Source organism: Sceloporus occidentalis, unplaced genomic scaffold (assembly GCF_023333645.1).
Source record: "Sceloporus occidentalis isolate IW3139 unplaced genomic scaffold, rSceOcc1.0.p SCAF_78, whole genome shotgun sequence".
Classification (NCBI taxonomy): Eukaryota; Metazoa; Chordata; class Lepidosauria; order Squamata; family Phrynosomatidae; genus Sceloporus; species Sceloporus occidentalis.
The window spans coordinates 4,292,430-4,306,916 of NW_028317058.1; the positions used below are offsets into that span (position 1 = coordinate 4,292,430).

At 40.1% G+C, this 14,487-nt stretch overlaps 1 protein-coding gene across 1 annotated transcript; it reads right to left on the reverse strand.

Annotated features, from left to right (window-relative positions):
* Window positions 1–2,205: 2,205 nt before the first annotated feature.
* LOC149285534 (vasculin-like) lies at window positions 2,206–8,978 on the reverse strand. The gene is made up of 8 exons (XM_089495282.1): window positions 8,913–8,978; window positions 7,153–7,276; window positions 6,634–6,851; window positions 5,300–5,366; window positions 4,593–4,768; window positions 3,226–3,410; window positions 2,825–2,927; window positions 2,206–2,361 (listed from the first exon to the last, which is right to left on the reverse strand). Exons 1-8 carry the CDS (start codon window positions 8,976–8,978, stop codon window positions 2,206–2,208), a joined length of 1,095 nt encoding a protein of 364 aa, XP_089351408.1.
* Between the last annotated feature and the right edge of the window lie 5,509 nt (window positions 8,979–14,487).

Here is a 14,487-nt window from a genome sequence, read left to right on the forward strand (position 1 = left end):
ATTCCCTGCATTTGCTAAATGGACCGCACGAATATAAAAAGGAACCACGCATCTATCATATGCATTTAAGTGCACATGATGCCTGGAGTCCCTCTTTAAGAACATCTTTGATTTTACTGTTACAATGCTGGAAGAAGACTGAAAAATAATGGCCTACAGTATATCAAGAGGGGGATACCTGCGCTTACCAAGAATTAAGAACACATGTTACCAGGGTAGTAAGATAGAAAAGTAGTAAAATCTACTTTAGTTTTTTGTTCAAGTAGAACACTAGTTAAAGACTAAATTAAAATTTTCTCTTATGTTGCATCTGAGAAAAGTCAGACATCGGATGACATTGTGTTTTACCATTTCTATCCCGGTGCCGTAGACATGTAGACAGGCTTACTGAGGGAACCAGGCCTCTTGGACGGAGTGTTTCTTCAAACATGCTTCCCAGGTGTGATGACAAATCTATAGAGATTACCGTCCACCGATATGCCCGCCAAGATATACCCTTTCAGGAGAGGGATGCAGTGCAGCGTCCGGTATTCTGAGTAGAAAAGCCTGTAGAGGATAAAGCCTGGTTAGAGCCCAAACAACAGACATTTTAGATGTTGATAGCCCCAGCAACTCATAAACTGTCTTGAGGGAACATGGGAGATGTCTCAGTGTATCCTTGATTGAATCTTAAAGACGTTGAACCTTTTTTAATAGAACAAAGGCTTTTGCAGAGTGGTATCCACCACTGTTACCAAGAAAAGAGCTCTGGCGCGATCTAAACCGTAGCACAGCTACCAGCAACCGACTTGGACGATGTCAGTTCTCTTTGAAGTAACTGTGGGAACCAGTCTGCAGTTCTCACATTTGACTGGTTTAGCAAAGGCACATTCAAGCCATCACATGCGCTTTAATGCCTACTGTAGTTGCATAGGCCTTTTCAATTTTCTACACCACTCCCTATATGCATTTGCCCCTTCCCCATTCAGTGCTTTAACACAACCACACTGCAGAGTATATTCACAAAGACAGAAGCATGAAGGTCCACTGCAGTGAGTGAAAGCGTTTCAATTCACCAACTTAAAGTTTGCATTATGAAGAGCTAACCTCAGAGTCTCTGACGCAAGAACACATGGATGGCCATACACAAATCTTTAATGTGATCTCAGTAATCAAACTGTACACTATGCCTGGTTCTCCAGTTTAATCACTCTGGTCGGAGAAGTCTGCCTGGATTGTCCCATAGCTATATCGGAGAGATGAAAAAGTTGGGGCGATTAGATACACCAAAAACGCAACTTATAATATAACTATGCTAAAAAAATACTATGCTAATATGATACACTCGAGTCACATGGGTAAGTAGTATATATAAATCTCTTCAGATCGTCCTAATTCAGACTTAAAAGATAGCAGCCCCCTCTCTCAGGGGGCAGCATTCCGGTCCTGTGAGGGGGGGGATTTATTTCCCTAAAGCATAAGCCTTTCTTTGCTAAATAATTTAGTTTAGTGAATAAACTGCAGTAGCACTCACGTGTATTACACCAAGTGTATATGTTTGTTCACGTTTTACAGAGCTTATTCTAAGGAAGGACAAAGTCAGCCAGCATCTGATTCATAAAACAAATGCTCAAACCCCACATAAATTAATTCAACGTTAATATCAAAATATGTTTATTCTGAACAGATTTTAGCCAGTGTCCACTTCAAATTGTTGGCTTAAACATCCACCCGAGTAAACCCTTGATTGTAAGAAATAGGAAGGAATTTTTTAATCCAAATAATTGCAAAAAAGTAGTTAAGTTTCAAAGTCTCGTGAAAAACAAAACAGAGAATACTTTGCCTGCTAAACATGCTACATCATCTGTTTGAGAGTCCAAAGAATTCCAAGTGAGAAACAGAATAACAAACCGAAAAATATTAAAGTGCCTTTCTTTTGTTTCTAAGACATACTGAAACAGAAACCTTGGCAAAAAATATTACACGATTGGCTTTTGTTATAGTAGAAGTGACCCCCTCACAATTATCACATTAACACACTGCTATTTAGAGAGAGTCAATGTAAGGACAGATTCAAGGCTGATTCAATATAGTCCAAAATCTCCTTAGCGAGACAGCAAGATCCCAGTACAGCACTGCTTTGTGTGGAGTCTCCAACGCTGAGACAACATATTATAGCAATCCTTCACAACTGGTCTCCAAAACATGGTTAAACCCTTCCAATATTCAAGCATCGTCGTCAGAGGTGTCACTGCTGCTCGTCTCAGATTCCTCATTCTCATCGGTGGCCATGAAAGTGCTGTTTTTCCAAGGACTAAACTTCAAATTTAAAGATAGGCAATTTTTCAGTAATCCATTCTTCCGGAGGCCATTTTTTTGTAGCTGAATCAAGAGAAGAAGAAGAATATATGTAAGCAAAAAGCTTGCAGCAGAACATCTGTTTCTATTAGGTCTGGCTGTTTCAAAATGAATGGCTCATGAAGTGGTATGGTACAAGCAGGGTGTGACAAGAGTCGGAATCATGTCCAGTTTAGTAAAGAAAATGACACATGAGGTGATACCACCTAGATAAGAGCACCTATTTTACGTGCTAGCTTCATAAATATATTATAATCAAAAAAATGTCATGGGGATAAATAGTATCAATCAGCAACAAAAGTTCTACAAATCGCAGAAGGTCATTTGCATATAGAACATTTCAGTGGGCAAAGTGCTACATGTGGAACGAGGATATTCCACTATTTTACATGGTGATGGCTCCATGTATAGTAATCTGCATGAGATTTTTTATACATATGCTGAATTAATATGTTGATCACATGAGAATGTAATGTACTGGAGTCACCTGTTCGCTAATAGACTGGAACTCCCTCATTTCGGCCTCAGTTAAAGGTGCATAGATCTCATCATTTTCACTGTCTTCCTGCCAGCCCATTTCCTTCAATAACCTGTTAAAAAAATATATTATTATTATTATTATACACTCACTACAACATTAGCTAAGGGAGTGAGTTACTCATAGCGTTTTGTATCAGGCGCTCGAGGAAGATGATGAAGAAAGGTCCACGTTGGTCTTTCACATTCTGATGTAGATACTATAAGGTTTACTTTAACTGATGGAGTGAATTCTTAATTCAATTTCTGAACTTTTTTCAGTAACATACTATACTAGCCCATCAGGCCCATTTGTTATTCCTATGAATCCCTGCCTCCCTTAAATCTGTAATGAAACTCTGAAAACGTTACCTGTGCTCTGCTTCAAGTGAACTTGAGAGAACATCCGTGTGAGAGAAGGTGGAGGAGCATGTGATCTGCTGGGACGTCAGAACATTACCATTGCTTTGAGGAACTTCATTTGTATCGAAGTTTCGATTTATATCCCTTTCATGGCAAGTGCCGATACTGCTGTGAAAACTGGAAGTGTTCACCCCCTACAAGTATACAAATAATGAGTTAGCAACACAAACACATCGGGGAAGCTGCTTCTGCTTTATTACCCTGTTCATATTCCACAGCGCTGCAGAAACTGGGTAAATAGGACATAAGTAGTATATAACATAACAATTCTACTAATAGAAGCCAAAACATAATGGGTATATTGCTCTCGCATATACCCACTGCAGGCCTGCATAGAAATGGCAACAAGAAAGGCAAAGCAGGGCATCTGACCTTTAACACTCATGCATGAACCCAAGGCGGCTGCTTAAGTGCGCCATTTGTACTTCTGAAAGCAATAATAATAAATAAGAATATACCTCTTTCAAGGGACTTTGTGATATATCGCAACATAGCATGTCATTATATATGGATTTATTTGGACCAAAGCTTTCACAAACAGGGTCCAGACAAATATCGCTTTCAAGTTTATTTTCATCCAGTTGAGAATACAGCTCCTGTACAATTAGAAAATAAAATAGTTTAAAAAAAGAACAGTCTCCAAAAATATATGTATATAAATATGCATATCTGTTTATTATAGGCAACTTGAATTCCCTAGCAAGATCAGAGGCAATGTTTTTTTATGTCATTCTGCTTGAGGGCATTACGCATGACATCAAACGCATGACAAAAACATAGAAAGTGACTGCAGATTAGAATCATTTGTCTCATCTAGTCTCTCACTACAGAGAATCCAAACAGTCACCAGATGGACCACAACCCCCTGATGTTCTCCCAGTTTGCAACAGAATGCTTTTCCTCCACAGGATTCTTACTGTGACATTTATGTTAAGTTATTACAACACAATAATAAGGTCTCTGGTGAGGTTACTTTTCAATTACGAAATTGTTAGCTCAATACATGTGAAACCTCAGACAGTAACATCATGCAATTCATAAGTAACGGATTAACTATGCTGTTTTATTGTAAAATTGCACTTAATATTTTACCAACAACGTATGTAAACTATGCCAAAGATTCATAATTTAAACAAATCATCATATAGTGAACACAAACAGCCTATAAGTGCCAACAACGTACACAGATTCAAATCTACATTTTAAACATTTAAAGAATCATCAAGTTACAGATAATCATCTGTGTGGGCAAGCTGAGGAGGTACAGATATAAATCGGAGGCACCTATGTAGAAACATTCCTAAGACAAAACTTACCCTAGGAGGAGTAACGCTTTTTGGAACTATACTCTTAGGAGCTTCTGTCTCGTTTGTCGCTGGTGAAATACGAGTACTTGTTGCAATTGGATATCCAGACAAGGACAAGTCATCTTTCATACCCTTCCTAATGACCAGCATTCGAGATGTTCTAGACTTTGTATTTAGAGGGAAGTCTATAGAAGGGAAAAAAAATGTATAGCTATTACAAAATCGTTGAAACTAAAACGTATGCAGCAACTGGATTCTGGTTCTCAGGATTTCACTTTTCAAGCAAATATTTTTAAGTCAAACCCAGTTAAAGGTTTAATTTACAAAAGTAACATCTCAATATCTCTGAAGAAATGGTCAACTCCGGTAATGACAAAACTAAAAACAATCACTTTGTTGGCTAAAAAGCCGAAAATCATGTTTAATGTGGTATGAAAGAAAGATGACAAGCTGAGTTACCTTAAAAAAGGCATCATTATCATTAATACCTTTCGACCTATGAAAACACTTTCTCAACCCCCTTACGTACATACATAATGATGTTCAATGCCATTCATGACTTTTCATGTAACATAAAATCCATCATGAAGGCAGTGAAGGTCATGCTTCCAAGTAGTCCATTACCAGTGTGTTCCCTGTATAAGGAAACCAATACTGTATGCGGGTGCATGATAACTATGATCCAATCACATAGGTCAATCATCTTTCCCACTCACCCCATACACCTGCAGAAATTGTCCGGTTTTGGTTCACTTCTTTCTCATGCTCTGGGTTTAAAGAAGGCTGTAGATTAAAAAAAAATAAAAAATACATATGTATACACAAAATACATACAAAACACAAAAAAACATATGAACAGGTGGCAAAACAAAGAGCCCGTTCAGGAAAACGGTCTACAATGGTTAAAGTGTCAATAAAACAATATATCGTATTTCCCCATGTATAAGACGCTCCCATGTATAAGACCTTAATTTTGGGGGCCGAAATTTGAAAAAAATTATCATAAAATTCATACTCATCCTGATCACTGCCATCCATTAACTGCGCCTAAATTAAACCTAAAGACCCCATTAACAATAACTGCCCCTAAATTAAACCTAAACATCCCATTAACCATAACTTCCCCTAAATAAACCCCACCTCCCCTAACTTTCAGCAGCTCAAATATTAATTTTATACTTACTGTTAGATGAGTTGCTGAGCAGTGTGGACGCTATAAGGAAAGCAATAGTCAGCAAGTCAGACAGAGGCTGGGCCAATCGTCAGTGTGACTGCAATCTACAATCTACCACCGCTGTATAAGACTGTATAAGACGCACCCAGTTTTTAGACCCCACATTTTTCGAAAAAAAGGTGCGTCTTATACATGGGGGAATACGGTACATAGAGGTACGTGATCAACTCCATTATTTTTTAGATTGATACAAAGGTATCTTTTCAATAGCGGACACATTTTTCTTAGCAGCTTTGGTACAGTGGTCTTATCGCTGCTTAAAGTGGTAAACTAAAGGAAAAAAATATTTTTCTCCATGGTAATGTAGATTAGCATTGGCAAAGACCTGGTTCTATCTGACTTTGCTCCACCTTTCTTTAGTGAATAGACCCCAATGTTTCCCTCTGTTCACATTACCACTACTAGTTCCATTACCAGTACTAGACAGACTGGCCTCCATTGGACACCCAACAAGATAGAGCATTGGAGGCAGGTGCTTAGGATGCTGCATGTAAGGACACCTGTCTTGCCGAGTCTGCTGGCCTCAGGTGCCCCAGACTGCATGCATTCTTAAACACAGCTACTGCTCTATGATAGGAGTCTCACATAAAGCATCGCGGACAATTCCCCACAGAGAGAAATGAATTGTTTATTTGTATAGTAATATCGTGTGCAGTTGGAGCCGGATGCCTGGCTCAGTGTGTTGGGAGTATGCAAGAGCCAGACCTGTTCCTCTGTCAAACTGCCCACATGGCATCTGTTTGCCAAGAGGGACTTGGCTACCTATACTGGGGGAGAGAGAACTTCTATAACTACACACCTATACTACAAACTTACAAAATCTTCAGCTTCAAATTGCTTGCGTCTTTCCCGATCGTCTTTTCGCGCAGTGTCACACTCAGAAGAGTTGTGCTCGCGATGGCTTTTCCCGCAGTGAAAAGTGCTACTTCTGGAGCGGGAACCGGTACCATTGTATGCCCCCCAGTGGTTTATGTTCTCTGCTCCATTCCTGCTTTGTGAGCGCCAACCATTTTTTTCTTTTCTTCCAAAGTTACCTTTGTCCATGAAACAAGAAAAGACGCTTTCACTACGCTTGCAAGCTTTTATGTCAAAAATTATAGTTTTCATTTTTTTCTTAGATTTCTTTGTTTGTTGTCACTTTTGCTATTCATTGAATCAGTAAAATGATTGCTATTTTTTCATAAGAAAACTAAATGCATAAACATACACAGTGAAACACAACATTTTTAGGGTGGTTTGAATGCTTCCTTATTAGACATTTGTTTTAAGGGAAAAATTACTTTGAGATGTCATGGAGACTTTTTGGCATGACTCAGGTAAAAACACAATACGTACCACCATTGGAACGACCAAGAGAGGCATCCAGAGCATCTGAAGAATTGTGACGTCGTCGTATCACACTGTAACGGTTGTCTTGGCGCACGGCAGTTTCAGAAGGCTTCTCAGTGTTTACTGAAGACTACAGAAAGGCAAATAAAAAGTATGCAATCATATCCCTTCTGTTATTACTTCTCCATTATGAAAGTTTAGGATAAGAAACGTATTAATCATACTACATATACTATGAATATCAAATTTACAGAATTTTGCTAAAGTTGGCGATTTGTATGAAGCCTTGAAAACGAGGCTAGACCCCACAAAATAAGATGAAAACTAATCAAAAAGCTCAGAAAGTTTGTCCGAAAGTCATGGGCCCACGCTCACTCACTCACTCTCTCCTTCCCATTCATCTGCAATCATCTATCTCCATCGGCATCTCTGAGGACACAACCTGGCAAGAACTTCCGTTTGCGTTGTCGTCCTCTCCCCGATCCTCCAATTGGGGGAGACGTCACCCAAAGCACCGTTATTTTGCCCTCACTTGAACTGGAGACAATATTGGGGCCCATGCAGAGACCTCCTCTGCCCCTGACTGAAGAATCGTAAAGAGGACTTCGCTGCACGCACCACCATTTTGATGGAAACTCCCACTGGGTTATGTCCGTGATGATGCAGATGAAGAAAGAGGTGAAGATAGAAGAAGATGCGGAAGTTGTCAGCAGAGAAGGTAGGGAAACATTTAAAGGGCGTGAGGATGAATGTAGCCACCGGGCAATTTTTTCACAGAATTAAAAATGCCCCCTGAATTTTTGGCCAAACTCAATGGGCAGGACATTTGTTGCCCGAAAATGAATGGGCCAAGCCTTTACCTTGGGAAGCCTGTATTTTTTTTTTATTTTTTTTTAAAGGCACATCATAGATAAAGTCTCCTGGAAAAAAAATAATTTTGCTTTGATCATAACACACAGGGCTGTATACAGTAAAGTAGTTCAGCACTGACTCATTTTGTTATCTACAGATCTGGAGACGGCTATTGCTAGCCACAAGTTGCAGCAGCCCTTTACCTCCATTACCCAACTGTTCTTGCCATTGATTGGCAGGAAAAGTGATCCCATTAAAATCAATTTCCACACATGCTTATCGGAGTCTGGATGGATCCTTACACGCCGCGCTCAACCAAGCCAGTGCTGGAGTTTACCGGAGATTACTATATCACATGCAAAAAGGAGATGTGTTCAGCCAAGCACATCTCTTGCCGGGGAATTAAGCTGGGGATGGTGAAAGTGGAAAATATGGAGAGATTCCACAGAATCCCCAACGGACCACTTGAAAATTTAAAGAGACTGTTCCATGCATATGACGGCTGGAGTGTCCCTTTAAGACTGAGCCATTCTATTGCTTACCACAAGCGAATATGATAAGGAAGAAAAACAAAAAGCTGCACAATATTTTTCAAAAGCTTAACTGCATATTTTTATTCCCGTGTGTGCTTATTAGGGAATTTTATATATGTGTCAAAAACGAGGGGCACATGGCATGTTACATCACAATGTCTGATCTTTGCATGTTACCAGGGATCATACATTTCATCCAACAAGCTGGCAAAATAATCCAACAATTGATTGCGTAACTTAGACAAGTGACTCCAGTATGCTTGGTAAGAGGCACAATTCGAACATGTATCATGTATGTTTGTCCGTTATCCAGAGCATCTGCTATCGACCAAAAAGGCCATAAGGAACACACACACCAATATTTACCCAAGGGACATTTACCTTTGTTGATGAGGACGGTGGTGTAGGAAAGCTGAGCCAGGCTGGAGCAAAGTCATGTTGCGCCATTTAGGTCACTTCACTTCAATAAAGCGGAGCAAGGCGTTAACACCTCATTGCAAGTCCCTGTGAGAACAAAGTAAGACCTGAACCTCATTTATTGCTAGATAAGACAAGAGTAGACCCGTCACACGCCAGGTTATTCTTGATCCCAATTCTGACCTCTCCAAAAACCATGTTAAGCTTTCCCTTTTCACTTCAGTATTAATGTAACGCCTTGGCTTTCCACTAACAATCATTTAAAAGAAGCGCATCCCCTTAATATTTTCATTTTAATCCAGGATGTGAAGGTGAAAAAATGCGAGGAACTCAAGGAATATAAAAAAAAAAAAAAAAAAAAAAAAAAAAAAAGATTTAAATATATTTATTGCATGACACAATCCCTGACAACTAAAAACAGAGGGGAGAGAATGTCAATTTTATTTCTTTTTAGAATAGAGATCTTCTAATTGTCAGCATTAACATTTAAGTAACAAGGTTTTAGCGGAGACCCAGATAACAAATCCAAAGTTATTTAAAAATTTATGAAAACCAAAACTCAAAACGACGGCTACTTTATACACATTCAGTTTTGTCCCAGATTTTTCTCATGGTCGGTCAGCAACGCAAGTTTATTTCACCAACGCCATTCTTTCATGTCATAGAAAAAAACAACTCATTCACTTTCCAACTCTCCTTCTTAGGACTCATACGGCAAAGAGGCATGTTGACCTGGCAAACAGGCTAACGCACCATCAAGCCAACAGGCGCGTTAACCTCAACCTCTCTGTAGCGCGTTTAACAGTTTTAAAACATCGGCATCTTGTATGTAAGATGGGAACGCAGAAAGATAGCTTTCTAGACACCAAAAGATTAACTCTCTCTCTCTTTGTAAATTTTATTTGTAGGGAAGAATGCGGGTGCTTGTGTATCCTAAAAATCTGAAATAAAGATTTTATCTTTGTGAATAGTTACTGACCACGACTGCAGGTGACTTGGATTAAACAGGCATCGTAACCACCAATAAAATAAATTGTAAGTAAAGATATACACAAATCTAAGAAACACATTATGAAAATGTTTATCATGACAAACGAGATGATATACAATATTGTACCAGTTTCCATCACAACATCCCACCATCCCACTCTGGATTATAAATTTGTTTTTGAGGCTCTGAAGCCAACTAGAAAAGGTGTAGGAAGTAGTTTTGGGTTACTTACTGAAGTCATCAAGCATGCGTTATGGGACTGTGGGCGAGAAGGCATGGCACAAATCAATGGTGACCAGGCTTACACCATTCAATACACCCCACAACACTGGGTTCTTTACGTTAAAGAGGGAATTGGCAGTCTGCAGGATACTAGGGGTCTAAGCATACGTAACTCGTTATGGACGATGAAGGGCCGGGCTGTGTATGGCGCATATTTACATCAGTGAGTCCCGTAAAGGCGTTTTCAACATTACCTTTACATACAAGGCCAGCTCAACCCTTCTTGCAGGAGATGGTCAGTAGCATTAACCCTTGATAACGGAACATAGGAACATGTTCTACAGTATTGGACATAGGGTTATAACGTCCGACACGGAAAGGCTCAATATTTATGCAATAAAACGCATCACATCATCTAAGCAACAAGGAATAGCTCGCTACAGATAAATGCAACACAGCACCCGACATCCCCTGCGCAACACAGAGCCGACATTTGTTATGTTATATATATTTTGCTAACATTAAGACTTGTTTTGTAATTATATATATAGTGTTTTTATAGGAAGTACCCATACATTTTGGGAAGTATAAGAAATGCCAAGATCCGTACCGCACAAGATACAAGCTGGAAGTTCTCATACATCATCACCAGGTTAAACTCCCTTAACGACAAAGCCCGTACATGTACAGGCTCAAAATACATTGTTTTCAATGGGTTTAGGGACCGCCCATTGTCCGACGAAGGTAGGATCTGATATTTTACACTGAAGGAAAAATGTACTTGAGCCTTCTTCCTAATCAACGGCCTGATACTGATGTCTTGTAAAGATGGCCATACCACAACCGTTCATCACTCGCACTAATAAACGGGCATGCTGTACACCGGACACTATCAAGTTCTATCAAACTTTTCAAAAGCGTAATGATATGTATTTCAGCTAAAAATGGCAAAATTGTCAAAATGACAATAAGGTACCCTCTTCAAAATAAAATGATGATTTACACCTACTACCCATAAGTATTTATAGTCTTAAAGCCACAAACTAACTTTCTAAAGCACTTTGTTTTCTGCACGGCGTAAGTCCATATGGTGTGTTCACCAGTCATTGGTGTATGTATATCACTGATAATATCAACGTATGTAAATGCCAGCGGCACCTAGCTAAGGTGGGCAAAGCCAACTACCCCTAACCTAGAAAGATTAATAGAGATGACATAAAGAGTTGAAATAAAGTGTGCTTTACTCACACATTGTTCCAGTTGGGTGGCTTTGGGACTGGGCATAGACGAACTGATCACAAGATCATTGTAGCCCTACAACCGGGTACTAACTGCCCGAGTCCCACCACTGTGGCAGTGAAACTCCCCGCCGGTGGGGCAAGGAGCGTAGCGCTTTACACGAAGACTAGTAAAAATACAAGACCCAGCCATAAACCAAACAGGCATCTCACAGGGAGCTAAACTTCAGGGTCCTTCGATGACAGAGGCTGCTGGAATCCAAACCTATCGTCACCAAAGGACCCACAATTTAGGTGCCCACGCAACGCCTAACTAATTCTGAACATTGTAGGGAACGCAGAGTGGCCCCAAGAGTTGACACATGACAGCGAAGCACCCACCCCGTCCCGGACAGGTAGTAAGCTGCTAGCAGTTCCCCCTGGCGACCACCCGATCACGAGCTGCGAAGAAAGCAGCGCTTCTTGGAGCCATCGGGCGGCGCCATCGGCGAGCGAAGACGTTAAAATGCGTGTGGAGGCAATCGATAGGAGCTTCCGGGATTTCCCACGGGATGACGTCATTCGACGTGCGTAACGTCAGCGTCACGGTGTTAATGGCCTATTTCGTTTTTCATTCATTGTAAAGGGAATTAAACTATGATCTGAGCTGATTAGTATTTGCCATTTGTTTGTCAGGCATTGAATGCCATTTTAGATTATTCGGCCAGCTTCGTATTCAAAGCAGAAAGTATTTTGTATTATAAATCAAAAGCAATAATATATTTATATAAAATATATATGAACAAAACAGATGCTACAAAACATCCACGATGCATAGACTCTCCAAACATGTCTAAATCATTGCTACGTCAAAATAAAAAGGTGGCGCAGTTAATATTGGGTTTGAATAAGTGAGGATTTTGAGGGGTTAAACTCCATTGGGCCACCAACATCACAGCATAAATACAAAGGGTCCTCTCACCTACATGCCTGGCTCCATAAAAAGGGTGCCCAATGGCTATCAATACTGTGATGTGGGTGGCCCAAGGGATTTTAACCCCTCAGAATCCTCAGTTACTTATGAAATATACAGTATTCTATGGGGTTGACAAATATTCTGTAGCGCTGTACAATAGGACATAACAAGGAGTATATAATATAACAATTTGACTTATAAAACAAGAGAAAAGGAGTGCCCTGTTCAAATGAGCTCACAATCTAGAGTTAGGGTGTATTACACAAGAGGTAAAAGTTCCACTCTTAGGGTTAAGCCAACCACACAAGTATAAGTATTGTCTGAAGCCAGGAGAGAGACTAGGAAAGGTGAGCTAAGGAATATGGGAGGAAGGGGGTTAACGGGAAAGTTTTTAAGCATCCTTAAAGAAGTGGGTCTTGAGGGATTTTTTGAAGGCAGTGGGAAATGCGGATAGGCCAGGGGAGGGTATTCCAGAGCATAGGGGCAGCCCTTGAGAAACCTTTGCAAGCGTGCATGAGAACTAGATATCAGAGGAGAGACAGACAGAGATAATCAGATAAGCGTAGAGCATGCAAGTGGTATTGAAAGCCAAAAGTTGAGATTAGTTTCCCAAGTGAGGCACTATAATAAGTAAGAGCAGAGGGGCTCCTAGAATTAAGCCTTGGGGTACACCAACTGAGAGGGAATGTGTTAATGGAGAGGGAGACGCTGAAGGTCCAATCATAAAGGTAGGACGTGAACCACAAGAGAGCAGTGTCACAGAGACCAAGATCATGAAGAGTTTGAAGGAAAAGAGGGTGGTCCATAGTGCAAAAGCAGTAGTGGCTCTTGGATTTAGCAGTAAGTAGATAAAGGTGAGAGGGTCAAGTAAAGAGTCAAGCAACTTAGTTTGCGGTATACAATGGTAGTATGTAGACATGTGCAAATAGGCCAAAAATGTTTCTGATAAGTTTTTCGGTTCATTTTTGCCCCATTTGCTTTCAGAAATTAGTTGCCCAGTGCCCACGTTCACTGCTACTTCCCTTTATTTTCTATGAACTTGGATTGCGATGTCATTAAAGCTCCTGTTGATGGTGATCTGGTGTCAGTAGCGGTGGCTGATCCACAAGATGAAATTCCTGTTTTTTTATGAGTTTATTTTTAGTTAAACATTTTGGTAAAATGCAGGTGAGATATTGTTTTAATAACCACATATTAGGTTACAAATATATTTGCTATATCTTTAGAAACATAGCATGTAGGTGACATCAGGGTTTCCTCAAAGATTGTTGTGTATGCTCGCCACAAGATGGTGTACAGTTTCCATGAAACTAAGAAAAGATACCGTATATACTGCAGCATACTTTTGGTATGATTCCTTTTCCGTAGCATTGCACAAGTGGGAAAGATTGGTGACAGCAGTTTTAAACAAAAATTAACCTACAGCACATCCTAGAATGCTTCATGCTCTGCTGAATTTGAAAAAAGGTATATTTACGATGAAGGCCTCTAAGTATCAATAGTGGGCATAAGATGCTGGAATTAGCATGCTTTGAAATCTCAATTTTGATGGGACTGTCACATTCACTAAAAGTCCTTGGATGATCTGATAAGCCTCTCTATACAGATTAATCGATGCCTGTGTGGACGTCAACAGCAGTAATGACTTCTGCATTTTCCTTTCTGTTTCCTGATGCTCATGCCAACCAACATTCCCTGCCAAACTATCCTGCCCTTAGGTTGTCACCACTTGTGCCTATGCAGATAGGCCTAATTCAGTCATCTCTGTCCCTTGAGAAATAAAACTCAAAGTCCATGAACTATATTTTTACTGTGGTGGGTATGGACATTATGTGAACTTTGCAGCTGTAATAGCCTCTGCTCTTCTAGGAAGGCTTTCCACAAGATTTTGGAGTGTGCCTGTAGGACATTGTGCCCATTCTGCATGTGTTGGTCATGTTGGCCAAGGAGGAATGGCTCCCAATCGGCAATCTATTTCATCCCAAAGATGTTCAGTGGAGTTAAGGTCAGGGCTCTGCGCAGGCCACTAAAGTTCCTTTACACCAAACCCGTCAAAATAGGTCCTTATGGACCTAGTTTTGTGTACAGGGGCAGTCATGTTGGAAAACGAAAGGACCATAAAGTTAGAAGCAT